This window comes from Lithobates pipiens, unplaced genomic scaffold (genome assembly GCF_037356315.1).
Source record: "Lithobates pipiens isolate NorthernLeopardFrog02 unplaced genomic scaffold, aLitPip1_a1.2 Scaffold_8, whole genome shotgun sequence".
Lineage (NCBI taxonomy): Eukaryota > Metazoa > Chordata > Amphibia > Anura > Ranidae > Lithobates > Lithobates pipiens.
The window spans coordinates 246,779,446-246,793,786 of NW_027507903.1; the positions used below are offsets into that span (position 1 = coordinate 246,779,446).

General features: G+C 49.0%; 1 protein-coding gene across 1 annotated transcript in view; it reads right to left on the bottom strand.

The window, feature by feature from the left end:
* CAND1 (cullin associated and neddylation dissociated 1) overlaps positions 1-14,065 on the bottom strand; it is a 58,057-nt gene extending 43,992 nt beyond the window's left edge. The window contains exon 1 of the mRNA XM_077469480.1: positions 13,770-14,065. Coding sequence (XP_077325606.1) covers positions 13,770-13,837 — 68 coding nt within the window. The 5' untranslated portion in view covers positions 13,838-14,065. The remainder of the gene's footprint in view (positions 1-13,769) is intronic.
* Between the last annotated feature and the right edge of the window lie 276 nt (positions 14,066-14,341).

The window sequence follows — 14,341 nt, forward strand, 5'->3', positions numbered from 1 at the left end:
GCTATAACTTTTGCGCAAACCAATAAATATACGCTTATTGACTTTTTTTTTTTACTAAAGACATGTGGCTGAATACATTTTGGCCTAAATGTATGACTAAAATGGAGTTTATTCGATTTTTCTTATAACAAAGTAGAAAATATATTTTTTTCAAAATTTTCAGTCTTTTTCCTTTTATATCGTAAAAAATAAAAATCGCAGTGGCAATCAAATACCATCAAAAGAAAGCTCTATTTGTGGGAAGAAAAGAACGCAAATTTAGTTTGGGTACAACATTGCATGACCACGCAATTACCATTTAAAGCAGTGCAGTGCGAAATCGTAAAAAGACCTATGGTCCTTAGGCTGACAATTGGTCCGGGGCTTAAATGGTTAAATCGCACAGCTTTGGAGTTGCACTAGTGGAAACGTACCCAAAGGCTAGCGTTCTACTTTGATACAACTTTACACTGCATCAAAGTAGAGCAGGCACCTTTTCAAAGTCGCATAGATGGGAGCAGGGATCAATTTAATGGGCTGTGACTTGTCATGCGACTTTGGACACTGTCGCAATGACAAGTAACGTTTCCACTATTGTGACCCCAAAATTGCGTGATTTAGAGTGCGACTTTGAGTGCAGATTTAATCCAACTTTACACTCTGGATCAAAGTAGCATCAAAGTAGTGCAGGTACCTTTTCAAAGTCCCATAGATAGCAAAAAGCTGTGACTTGTCATGCAACTTTGTGTCCAAAGTCGCATGACAGGTCATATTAGTGGAAACAGCCTTATGCTGGCCATACATGGATAGAAAATCATTTGAGAAAGTATTCGATACACTCGATCGTTTGACTTTCGAAATGTTAGTGGGCAAATTTCGATTCTTGAAATGCAAATTTTATACCAAAAAAACTAAAATAATAATAAAAAAAAAATAACGATTTTCAAAACGTTAAGACAGTTTGAACAAATCTACAAGAAGCAGACAGTACAGGCACAAGTCAATAGCAGATCATGAGGAGAGCCCTGCTTGTAGGAGACCTGCGTTTTACCTCACTGGAGTGAGCTGGGATAAAGAGCAGACATGCTGCATTTTATAGCAGTGCACAGCAGGGCATCACATAGCAGTGCAACACTGCTCAACAGTCACATGAAGGGTCACTTTTGCGCACTTCAAAGAAAGTTGAAACAAAAACTGATGTGCTGAAATGTGCATCATATTGCCACCGAAATGGACAGCCGTCGCACATTAAACCAGTTTATTGTGCATCCGCTTTCCTGGGCACCCAAAAAAATAAATAAATAAATAAAGGGGGGGGGGGGGTGATTAATTGGTGCAAAAGGTAAGACCCCTTTCACACTGAGGCGCTTTGCAGGCGCTATAGCATTAAAAATAACTCCTGCAAAGTGCCCTGAAATGACGGCTCCATTGTCAGTGCGGTGTGCTGGCAGAGCATCAAAAGTCCTGCGAGCAGCTTCTTTAGAGCTAATTGAAATCAATGGGCAGTGCCACCGAACCTCCAGCAAATCACCACTGTAGCAGCGCTTTACAGGCAGTTTTAACCATTTTTTGGTTGCTAGCGGGGGCCCCACTAGCAGCCAAATAGCAACACAAAAACAAAAGTAAAGTGCCGCTAAAAATAGCGGCGTTCTACCGCCGACACCCCGGGCAGCTCATTGTGAAAGGGCTCCAATAACTGAGGGATGTCCGAATTGAGAAAGAAGTAGTTTTAGCCACAGGGCACTTTCAACCCCTTCCTACCCAGGCCAATTTTCAGTGCAGTCACATCTTGACAATTGCTCGGTCATGCAGCTGCTAAAGGAAACTTTTGTAATTTTTTTTAAGCTTTGTTTTGGTGATATTTAATCACCACTGGATTCTTTTTTGCTAAACAAAAGAAAAAAAGAAAATAAATAAAAATAAAGAAGAAGTTGCGCTTTCTGAGTGGTGCTGTTGCTTTCTGGGACACATAAAAGTCCCAGAAGGCAACAACGGCCACAAAAAAATAAAACACAACTGCGGAGGTAAAGTACCTCACTGCGGCGCCATGGGACGGAAGTCGCCTATTACAGAGGCAGAACAGGGGACTGCCTTCGTAAACAAGGCAATTCCCATTCTGACAAGTGACATGACGGGATCTACTGTTCCCAGTGATCAGACACAGTGATCTGTCATGTTCCAATAAGCCCCTACAGTTAGAACACATCCCTTTGATCACCCCCTAGTGTTAACCTCTTCCCTAACAATATACAGTAATCAGTGGCTATTTATAGTACTAATCGCTGTATAAATGTCAAAGGGGGAATATTAGATATACTAGGATTTTTTAATACACTAACAAAGCCAATCTCCAGCTAATACTTTATAAGCAGTAAAAGCAAACAGTTTTTCTTCCTTTTGGGATAAAGGTTTGACAAACACAAGCTGATCACTGTAAGCACCCTATCTAGTGTTAAATGGTTTCTTACATTTCTAACTGCTGGAGAGCTTGTTCTTTTAAAAAACAGACTTACTGGCTGACTACCAGATGAAAAGAAAGCAAGCTTTGAACACCGTTGCAATGACAAGTAACGTTTTCACTATTGTGACCCCAAAATTGCGTGATTTAGAGTGCAGCTTTGATCCAACTTTACACTCTGGATCAAAGTAGCATCAAAGTAGTGCAAAAAAAATACAGCCATCGCATCTAAGAAATTGTAAGCTACAATATAATAAAGGTTTGATTTTTGGTTTAGTTACACCTTAACATTACTCTGCAAAGGATTTGGAGCCTGCCACCCCCACACATTAATATAAATGCATAAGTCAGAGGAGGCTACACACGGTAAATAATGCTGCTCACGCCAGAATGAGAACACAACAATTCTAAGTTCATTATTCAAGGTTAAAAAGGAGAAGATCACTTTTGGGAACATGTTACATGTTCCCACTGCAGCAGCCTCTCCCTGACCCCACCGCCTTTAGTGACAGCAAGCCAGGGATCTTCTACCTAAACTTGCTTTAAAAATTACTTTTTAAATGTAGCCGTGCAGAGCTCCACCCACCTGGATGCATCATTCATTTACAGAGATCAGTGAATAGAACTATAACTGCCATCAGCCTTAGCAGCTGTTGACTTGTAGTTCTCAATGAGAATGCACGGTTTAGCACTATAGGTAGTTTATTGATGCTGCCATTCAGGGTGTAGCTGCCTGCCTGTACTTACATCAACAGTCTGCAAGAGTCTTGATCACACCTGCAATCTGCTGATCACGGGTGCAATGCTTTACAGGCTCCTATGTAAAGAAAATTATAAATGCACTTTTTTTTTTTAACCTCAACTTGCAAAAGGTGAACTTTTCCTTTGAAGTGGATGTAAACACTATTCATGAAATGTGACCTAAGCACATATATCTGTAGAGTTTTCCTATCTCTCTCCTAAGTCCGTGTCTTTCTGCTGCTCTGTTCTTGTGTTATCAGCATGATAATGTCTGACAAATTCTCCGATAACCGAGATAAAATCAGCCTTAAATTTGTGTCGGACAGGGAGCTATAAATAGATTAGTAGAGAGCTGGTCTATTCACAGCACAGCTCTGCACATTCATTCCTTCTCTCCTTTGCCCACGTGGAGTGGGGGTGTGCGCCGTTCCTCCAATCAGCTGTTACAGTGTATGCCAAGAATCCACACCCAGTGCTGAACAGGAAGACAAAAATCTTAACACGGTGTGCACTTTCTAATGAATATAGGAAGCTGGAGACAGCAGATATACATGTAAAAAACTTACGCAGGGGGATTGGTTTCATCTCTGTATCATCTGAGGCTACTCAGTTCACTGGGTGTATGTGAGGGTTTACATCTATTTTAACAATATACAGCAGGGGCTTTTAAAGCGTTGCCTACTGAAATTATTAGAACGTTTGACATGCTGGGTATCCATTTACGTGGCACAACTTCATCTTTATATTTTATTAAAAAATGGGTCATTTATTATATGTTTGCGTGCCCTAAACTTTACCTTAAATGTATTTTTTACTGACATTTAAAAAAATTATTGTACTAATGTTGAGTGAAAAAAAATGGAAACCAATAATTTATTCTATAGGGTGTCAGCTTCCAGAAAATGTTTGAAGGTTTAGGAAATCTTCAGGTGTAAAAATGTAAATGTGCAAAAAATACAAAGGCGTTGGCAGCAACAGGGTGAAAATAAAGTGTGGTTCTGCTGTTTGTTTACATCCAACACTGCAAGTCTTCACTGTCCTGGCTTCACCTGCACATTACATCCCATAGGCTTGTTTGGGGATGTGAAGATCGGACACTACCCCATAGAAGTCATTGAGGGAATAACGCACAGTTGTCAGGAGGAGATTGCAGCACTGGATGTGACTATGGCAGCTGAATCTTGGATAGTTTGCCTCCACGGAGGAGGGTGGGTTAGGTAAGGAGAAAAATAATAAAAATTTACTTTTTTACGCTTTAAAGCTGAAGTTTAGCAAACAAAATTATCCTTAATAGCTTTGGTAAACCAACTTACCTGTAAGAAGGTATGTCCCACGATGTGCAGGGATGCCCTGTCCTCTTCCTCTCTCTGAAGTTCTAGAGCTGTGGGGGTTAAATAGTAGGGATGCACCAAAATTTCAGCCGCCGAAACATATCGACCGAAAATGCCCTTTTCGCCAATTTGCCGAAAGAGAAAAACGGCTGATAATGGAGCCGAAAATGGGGCGTGGCATGGGTGGGGGGGGGGACTCCACCCCACCCCTGGTGACGCCCATCATGAAAAGCTAGATCATGCTATAATACAGGAGAGCCGCCTCCACCGCCTGTTTGATCACAGTGCCGGGAACACAACAGCTTTCATTTCAATAGCTGTGTGTTCCCGGCCACGCACCATCACGTACAGCCCCTCCCCCTTGTCCGGGCCCTTTGATAGACAGATCATCTGTCCAATCCTGTGGGTGATCTGTCTATTAAAGTGCCCGGACAAGGGGGAGGGGCTGTACGTGATGGCACGCGGCCGGGAACACACAGCTATTGAAATAAAAGCTGTGATGTTTCCGGTGCTGTGATCAAACAGGTGACGGAGGCGGCTCTCCTTTCTTCCCTTCACAGGCTGGCTGCAATGGGGGACACTCTGGCTGGCTGCATCTGACAGGCACTGGTAAGGCTGCTTTGATCTCCTGTACCGTGTCCCCCCGGTCTCTGGACCATCTCCTGTACCGTGTCCCCCCGGTCTCTGGACCATCTCCTGTACCGTGTCCCCCCGGTCTCTGGACCATCTCCTGTACCGTGTCCCCCCGGTCTCTGGACCATCTCCTGTACCGTGTCCCCCCGGTCTCTGGACCATCTCCTGTACCGTGTCCCCCCGGTCTCTGGACCATCTCCTGTACCGTGTCCCCCCGGTCTCTGGACCATCTCCTGTACCGTGTCCCCCCGGTCTCTGGACCATCTCCTGTACCGTGTCCCCCCGGTCTCTGGACCCATCTCCTGTACCGTGTCCCCCCGGTCTCTGGACCCATCTCCTGTACCGTGTCCCCCCGGTCTCTGGACCCATCTCCTGTACCGTGTCCCCCCGGTCTCTGGACCCATCTCCTGTACCGTGTCCCCCCGGTCTCTGGACCCATCTCCTGTACCGTGTCCCCCCGGTCTCTGGACCCATCTCCTGTACCGTGTCCCCCCGGTCTCTGGACCCATCTCCTGTACCGTGTCCCCCCGGTCTCTGGACCCATCTCCTGTACCGTGTCCCCCCGGTCTCTGGACCCATCTCCTGTACCGTGTCCCCCCGGTCTCTGACCCATCTCCTGTACCGTGTCCCACCGGTCTCTGACCCATCTCCTGTACCGTGTCCCCCCGGTCTCTGGACCCATCTCCTGTACCGTGTCCCCCCGGTCTCTGGACCCATCTCCTGTACCGTGTCCCCCCGGTCTCTGGACCCATCTCCTGTACCGTGTCCCCCCGGTCTCTGACCCATCTCCTGTACCGTGTCCCCCCGGTCTCTGACCCATCTCCTGTACCGTGTCCCCCCGGTCTCTGACCCATCTCCTGTACCGTGTCCCCCCGGTCTCTGACCCATCTCCTGTACCGTGTCCCCCCGGTCTCTGACCCATCTCCTGTACCGTGTCCCCCCGGTCTCTGACCCATCTCCTGTACCGTGTCCCCCCGGTCTCTGACCCATCTCCTGTACCGTGTCCCCCCGGTCTCTGACCCATCTCCTGTACCGTGTCCCCCCGGTCTCTGACCCATCTCCTGTACCGTGTCCCCCCGGTCTCTGACCCATCTCCTGTACCGTGTCCCCCCGGTCTCTGACCCATCTCCTGTACCGTGTCCCCCCGGTCTCTGACCCATCTCCTGTACCGTGTCCCCCCGGTCTCTGACCCATCTCCTGTACCGTGTCCCCCCGGTCTCTGACCCATCTCCTGTACCGTGTCCCCCCGGTCTCTGACCCATCTCCTGTACCGTGTCCCCCCGGTCTCTGACCCATCTCCTGTACCGTGTCCCCCCGGTCTCTGACCCATCTCCTGTACCGTGTCCCCCCGGTCTCTGACCCATCTCCTGTACCGTGTCCCCCCGGTCTCTGACCCATCTCCTGTACCGTGTCCCCCCGGTCTCTGACCCATCTCCTGTACCGTGTCCCCCCGGTCTCTGACCCATCTCCTGTACCGTGTCCCCCCGGTCTCTGACCCATCTCCTGTACCGTGTCCCCCCGGTCTCTGACCCATCTCCTGTACCGTGTCCCCCCGGTCTCTGACCCATCTCCTGTACCGTGTCCCCCCGGTCTCTGACCCATCTCCTGTACCGTGTCCCCCCGGTCTCTGACCCATCTCCTGTACCGTGTCCCCCCGGTCTCTGACCCATCTCCTGTACCGTGTCCCCCCGGTCTCTGACCCATCTCCTGTACCGTGTCCCCCCGGTCTCTGACCCATCTCCTGTACCGTGTCCCCCCGGTCTCTGACCCATCTCCTGTACCGTGTCCCCCCGGTCTCTGACCCATCTCCTGTACCGTGTCCCCCCGGTCTCTGGCCCATCTCCTGTACCGTGTCCCCCCGGTCTCTGACCCATCTCCTGTACCGTGTCCCCCCGGTCTCTGACCCATCTCCTGTACCGTGTCCCCCCGGTCTCTGACCCATCTCCTGTACCGTGTCCCCCCGGTCTCTGACCCATCTCCTGTACCGTGTCCCCCCGGTCTCTGGACCCATCTCCTGTACCGTGTCCCCCCGGTCTCTGACCCATCTCCTGTACCGTGTCCCCCCGGTCTCTGACCCATCTCCTGTACCGTGTCCCCCCGGTCTCTGACCCATCTCCTGTACCGTGTCCCCCCGGTCTCTGACCCATCTCCTGTACCGTGTCCCCCCGGTCTCTGACCCATCTCCTGTACCGTGTCCCCCCGGTCTCTGACCCATCTCCTGTACCGTGTCCCCCCGGTCTCTGACCCATCTCCTGTACCGTGTCCCCCCGGTCTCTGACCCATCTCCTGTACCGTGTCCCCCCGGTCTCTGACCCATCTCCTGTACCGTGTCCCCCCGGTCTCTGACCCATCTCCTGTACCGTGTCCCCCCGGTCTCTGACCCATCTCCTGTACCGTGTCCCCCCGGTCTCTGACCCATCTCCTGTACCGTGTCCCCCCGGTCTCTGACCCATCTCCTGTACCGTGTCCCCCCGGTCTCTGACCCATCTCCTGTACCGTGTCCCCCCGGTCTCTGACCCATCTCCTGTACCGTGTCCCCCCGGTCTCTGACCCATCTCCTGTACCGTGTCCCCCCGGTCTCTGACCCATCTCCTGTACCGTGTCCCCCCGGTCTCTGACCATCTCCTGTACCGTGTCCCCCCCGGTCTCTGACCATATCCTGTACCGTGTCCCCCCAGTCTCTGACCATATCCTGTACCGTGTCCCCCCAGTCTCTGACCATATCCTGTACCGTGTCCCCAGTCTCTGACCATATCCTGTACCATGTCCCCAGTCTCTGACCATATCCTGTACAAAAAAAAAAAAAATTTTTTTTTTTAAATATGTTTCGGTATCGGTTTTCGGCCTAGTGTATTTTTTATTTTCGGTATTGGCACCAAAAAACCCATTCGGTGCACCCCTATTAAATAGCTTTGGGTCTAGGAGCTGAAGAGCAATGAATATGGTTGAATGGGGACATACATACTCCATCTCCACTGAGAAACATTCTTTTACCCATCGTAACACACTATCTGAATGATGGAGAGGATTCTGACTATCAACCACTCACAGGTTGTGCTACAAGCAGCGTAAACAATGAAATATTATTTCTCACTAGAGGAGGAGGCGTGTCCCCAGAGGAACAACTGTATTGCTGTTCTGCCTGAAGACCCACAACTGTTCATCGCAGCGCCTGAAGCTTAGAGCCAGGAAAAAGACTGGACGTCCCTGCAGCGAAGATTTCTTCAGTAAACAGATGCCTACAAGCATGGGACATATTTCATTACAAGTAATGTGACTAAGGTTTTAGGGATTCACAAAACACACACACTTTAAATTTTACAAAGCTAGCCACAGATGGATCAAAATGCAATCGTTTCAGCAAGGACTGGCTTAATTTCAATCAGTGTGTGGCTGACCCTGCATTACAGAAATCAATTAGATCAACTTCCGTCATTCCGACAAGTTGGAAAACTGACAATCAGCAGCTACAGCCTCTGATGAGTATTCTGGAACTGTCAGAATACATTGTCCCGACTGATCTGATACTTTCATCCACCTTGCTTGTGGGAATGGATTTTTTTTTCTCCCCATTCAACATGTTGGCTTCAAAAGAAAATAGAAAAAAAAAAAATTTATATTTTTTTCTTTTCATACCTTTTTCGTATTTTTTTTGGTGCCACAGTGAGGTTCGTCACCTCCGCATTGCCTTCTGGGACCTGCGTGTGTCCCAGAAAACTACAGGACCAAAAAAATGCAGCGTAACACGCACATGCGCAGTGGGAAAACCAGCTGTGTAGCCTAAAGGCTTCACTACCAGTTTCCCTTAAGACCCATACACACAATACGGAAATCGAAAGTAAAATTTGGTTGGTTAGTATAGTTTTCGTCAGAAAAAATAAAATCAGTTATAACAGCAAGACTACGCATGCTCAGAAACTAAAGAATACATACAAAGCTATTCAACACATGGACGTCAATTCTGAAGTTGAATTCTGACGTACGAGAATTTTCATCTGGCGAATAACCTCTTCACTTTCGACATGAAACTAGCATGCACCAGAAAACGGACGAAAGATCTTCCGAAAATCTGATTGTGTGCAAGAGGCTTTACTTGCAATGCCAGCTCCTGCATCTGAAGCCAATGGACAGATTTGCTTGGGGTGCCGATATCGCGGGCTCCCTGGACAGGCAAGTGTCCTTATATTAAAAGTCAGCAGCTACAGTATTTGTAGCTTCTGACTTATTTATTTTTGTCCCCCCAGGCTGGAATGTTAGGCTTAACCCTAACTACACATAAAAAACTGCCCCCTTCAACCTAATAACACCTATGCTTGTTAACCATGTGAGAAAGATGTCTAAATGTACCGTATTTATGAGCGTATAACACGCACCCCAAGTTTACAAGGGAATTTAAAACAAAAAAACTTTTAGGAGGGAAGTTTAAGGGAAAAAAAAAAAAAATTACATTTAAATGCCCATCAATGCAGCCTTGTCAGTGTCAATTGCAGCCTTGTCAGTCATTCGTAGCCTTCCATTGCAGGCTTGTCAGTTATTTTAAGCCTTGTCAGCGTGTTTGCCGTTTAAAAATGGTGCCGCCGAGATACAGAGCGGATGTCCTGTGTATCTCAGCGGCACTCGGCTATTTTCGGCCACACTCGACCGTTTCTCGGCTATTTTCGGACGTTCTCTGCTATTTTTCGGCACACTCTGTGGCTTTCGGCTTTCCGAAAGCCGCCAAGAATGGCTGAAAATACCCAGAAGCCACAGAGAGCGGCAGAAAGGGATAGAACCGCAGGGGACCAGCGTATAACACACACCCCCGATCTCCCCCTGATTTTAGGCTGAAAAAAGTGCATGTTATACGCCAATAAATATGGTAACTATTATCAGCGGCTCCGTCCAGTCACATGACCTACCCTGCGACTACCAGCAGCACTGCAAGAGAGAGGAAAGCGCACTCTGACAACAGCCAGTCAAGACAAACGGTGATCTCACCAATAGGTTGTTATTCCCTCCTCCTCCCTGCAGCTGTGCTGGCTGACACACGGGAGTGGGATGACTGGAGTTGGACAGAAATTAAATAAGTATATGCATCTTTCTTGTGCAGGTTAGTCAGAATAGGTGTTAGGAGGGGGAGGGGACAAATGTAAAGTAGTTAGGTTTAAAGGATAAGTTCACTTTTAGGCACGTTACACCCATATTTAGGGTGTAACATACTCCTATACAACCACCTCACTTTGTCAGCGCTCCCCACTGATAGTGGGCGGGGAATCTTCTCTCCACAATTTTAAAACAGCATAGCTGTTTGGGGCTCCATGCACACAGCTTTGTCATTTATTCACAATTTCCCATGAATGAATGAACTACAATTACCATCTACCACCGCGGCAGAGGGCTTGCAGTTATCAATGAACTGTGAGGGCACTGATGAGCACTGTTGGAGTTCATCGATTCTTCCTATAGTTCAGTAACTGTTTGCCCGTATCGGAGGTAGAAGGCTTCGATGGGTGCAATGCCAGGATCGAAGGATTTAAAAGCAGGTCATTAGCTCATTACAAGGCTGTTTAGGTATATACGGCCAAAAAGATATGGCAAGTGTCCCCCTAAAAGTGGACAACTTTGTTTGGAGGGCTGAGAAGGTCTCACAGTTGCTCATAAAACACAGTGGATAGAACTTTATTGAACTTTTGACTTTGGTGCACAGTGGATATTTTGAAGCAGATTACACACATCTAAAAATTTGTCTGACACCAAGTGTGCACAATCATTGCATTTAACACTAAGGACTCTCTCACACAGGCAGTCTGCCCGGCGCTTTGCTCAGAGTGCGCGGGGGTTTAACGATCTGCTGATCCCCACTGAGCAGGTGGGCAACAGGTCTGTCTCCACTTACTGTGCTGATATGGACCTGTCAGAGGCTTGCTCTCCTCTATGGAGAGAGCTATTGAAAACGGACCACAAGACTGATGGAAAATAGGTTCACCATCCATCTGCATTTCACAGATAGGATTTGATCAGATAGCAGCAGGTGTAAGCGGACATGTGACCGCTGACATCAGCCGCTCCATAGGGGTGAATGGCATGTCCGATCAGGTCCACCTGAAAGACAGGCGGATGCGATCAGAAAACCTGTGTGAAAGGGCCCTTAGATTGCTGGCTCATTTAAAGAGGAAGTAAACCCTGATGAGTTTACTTCCTCTTTCATTCCCTGCAAAGTCAAAGCATAATGGACTACTATGCATCGCATAGTAGCTCATTATGTGTCACTTACCTGACACAGGAGCCAGCGAAGTCGCCGCTGTCCCCTGTAGTCCGCCGCACCCATCTTGTTGGTGGGGTCGCGCAACTCCGCCACTGTCATTCGGCGAAGCCGCGATGACGTCACTCCCGCGCATGCGCATGGGAGTCGGCACGCGCGGCAGTTCCATTCTTGGAAATGCCGCCCTCAGTGCGCCGCTGTCTACGGTGCATGCGCCGTAGACAGCGGTGCCCGTTTTCGGGCAAATATCTCCTAAACCATATAGGTTTAGGAGATATTGCTTGGACCTACAGGTAAGCCTTAATCTAGGCTTACCTGTAGGTCAAAGTGGTTTGTAAGGGTTTACAACCACTTTAAGTTGTATTGTGTTCCCAATAGGAGGATGATGAACAGAGTATTGCTCAGTTTGGCTAAATAGTCACACTCACATTTTGCGTACAATAAGAAGCAGCACCTTACTTTACTGGAAAAGAAGAAACAGCTGCACACTGGCAATACTGATCCAACGTAGATTTATTAGAACAAAAAAACAAAAATAACTACCAACCAAGACAAGAACAACAGAGCGGTGACGCGTTTCACACTGCAATAGTGCTTCTTCAAACCTCTCCTTGTCTTGGTTGGCAGTTATGAGTGCTATTTTGTTAGAATAAATCTACGTTGGATCGTTAGTGCCAGTGTGCAGATGTTTCTTCTTTTCCTATTCCTCCGGTGGTGAGCTGTGGCTTGTACCCAGCATATCTGGATCTAATTTAGTGGGGCCACCTGGAGCGGAGTTACCTTCTTGGATTTTCTACCTTACTTTAAAGCGGTTGTATACTTTTTTTTTTTTTTACTTTTACCTACAGGTAAGCCTATAACAAGGCTTACCTGTAGGTAAAAAAAAAAAATCTCCTAAACCTGTATGGTTTAGGAGATACTCCCCTCGCAATGCGCCACTGACTGCAGCGGCGCATGCGCACAGGGGATTTTTCGCGGAAAGCCTGGCAGACGCCGGAAAGAAATCTCCTGCGCGTATGCGCGGGAGTGACGATATTGCAGCTCTGGCCACTCACAGCCCCGGAGCCGCGATACCCTGAAGACACGGAGAGGGAACATGTCAGCTTCCTCGGTGTGGATTGTCAGAGATACCGGGGCCTCGTTCCAAGGTAAATATTCAGCGGGTTTACTACCTGTACTGTCCTCCTGCAGCAGCTCTTCTCTCCCCTCTCTCTTCTTATAGGAGATTCTGCAGTAACAAGAGCCATTGACTCCTGCTACTGTCACTCAAATCCAGTGATGAGTAAGGATGAGCTCAGGCGTGTTCACACACCCCACATGCAGAGCCCGCCAGGAAGTCGGCACTGGCATTGTCCCAATGCGCGGCTCCAGAGATCGGGACAATGTCTCACTGCCTGTGATTCTAGATTGTTAGTTCTAATGAGCAGGGCCCTCTGATTCCTCCTGTATGGATTTGTATTGTAAGAGTACTCTCTGCCCTCATGTTCTAAAGCACTGCGCAAACTGTTGACGCTATATAAATCCTGAATAATAATAATTAGCGCCTACTTCCTGGCAGGCTACGCGAACACGCCTGAGCTAATCTTTAGTGAAGAGGGAGCGGGCCAAGCCACGCTATGTGTGTGTGCCTATGGACACACACAGCCCAGCTCAGGATCAAGCCCGCCAGTGCAGAGTGCCCCCTTAGCAAGCACTCAGAAGAGGAGGAAGAGCCAAGATCACTGATGAGGACCCTAGAACAGAGGACCAAAACCATTGCACAGAGCAGGTAAGCATAGCACGATTATCAAACAAAAATCACTTGGACATCCCAGTGCAGAAAGATCGAAGAGGCCATATCACCAACTGTGTGCACTAGCCGCAAAACTATAACATTTGCCACACTGTCATTCCTGTGCTTTTCCCAGACTGATGCATCCATAGAACTCTAAGATCACACAAGTGTCCCCTGAGATCCAAAGCACCAGCAGTCACCGAGCACATCGCCAACCATTGAGAAGATGTATATAAAGCTAGACACGTCTGCTGACATCTGACAGACTCTACAATTGTCCCTGGATCATCAGCTGCCCTATGGTGTGTGTGTGTGTGTGTGTGTGTGTGTGTGTGTGTGTGTGTGTGTGTGTGTGTATATATACAGGTATACAATGCACTGCAGATCCGGCCTGCTCCATTGCAGGCAGAGCCCAATGCCCAGTGTCAGGGCCCCATACTGCAGGATAGGACGGCTGGGCCCATTCCCAGTGACACCGCACTCAGCACACGGGCCTAGCGCCTCCTCAGTGACAGTTAGGCCTCAGTGTGCTTTGCAGCCAGAGTAGGAACAGCACCCGGCCCGCCCTCATGGCCGTGCTACAGGGAAGCCTGCAGCGGGCAGCCCGCTCACCTGAAGTCCTTATCGCTGGACGTCATCTTCTCCAGCAGGTTGGAGATGTGGTACGAAGCGCTCGCCATGTTGCCGTCTCGGGTGTTGAGTCCGGTGAAGTCTCCGGTGCCCGGTGCACCCTCCTAAAGCCACGCGCCCGGGTCGTTGCTGCAGCAGCGGCGACTAGGAAGGGAGGCGGGGGCGCGCACAAACCTGTGTCGGGAATCCGCCTCAGTGTGTACGTGAGCGCCCCCGGGTGTCCCCGCCCAGCACCGGCGGCCCGTCGTCTGCCCGATGTGCTCCAAGTCTGCGAGCTGCAGGACAGCGGGGCCTAGGAGGCAGGGAGGCGCCGAGCTCAGCCTGGTTCACGTACAGTCCCGTAACAGAGGCGGGATCAAAGATGGCAGAGGCCTGCAAAGAGTTCGGCTTCACGGTGTGTCCCCGGGAGCGCGCCTCTGAGATGGGATTGGCTGGGTGTCGTGTCACTCACACTGACTGACGTGCAGGCCCGTGTTGACCGAGCTCAGGCGGGATTGGTTGAGTGACAAACGCAGCAGCCAATGTGTCCGCCGAGAGGCGATGACTGGAGCTGG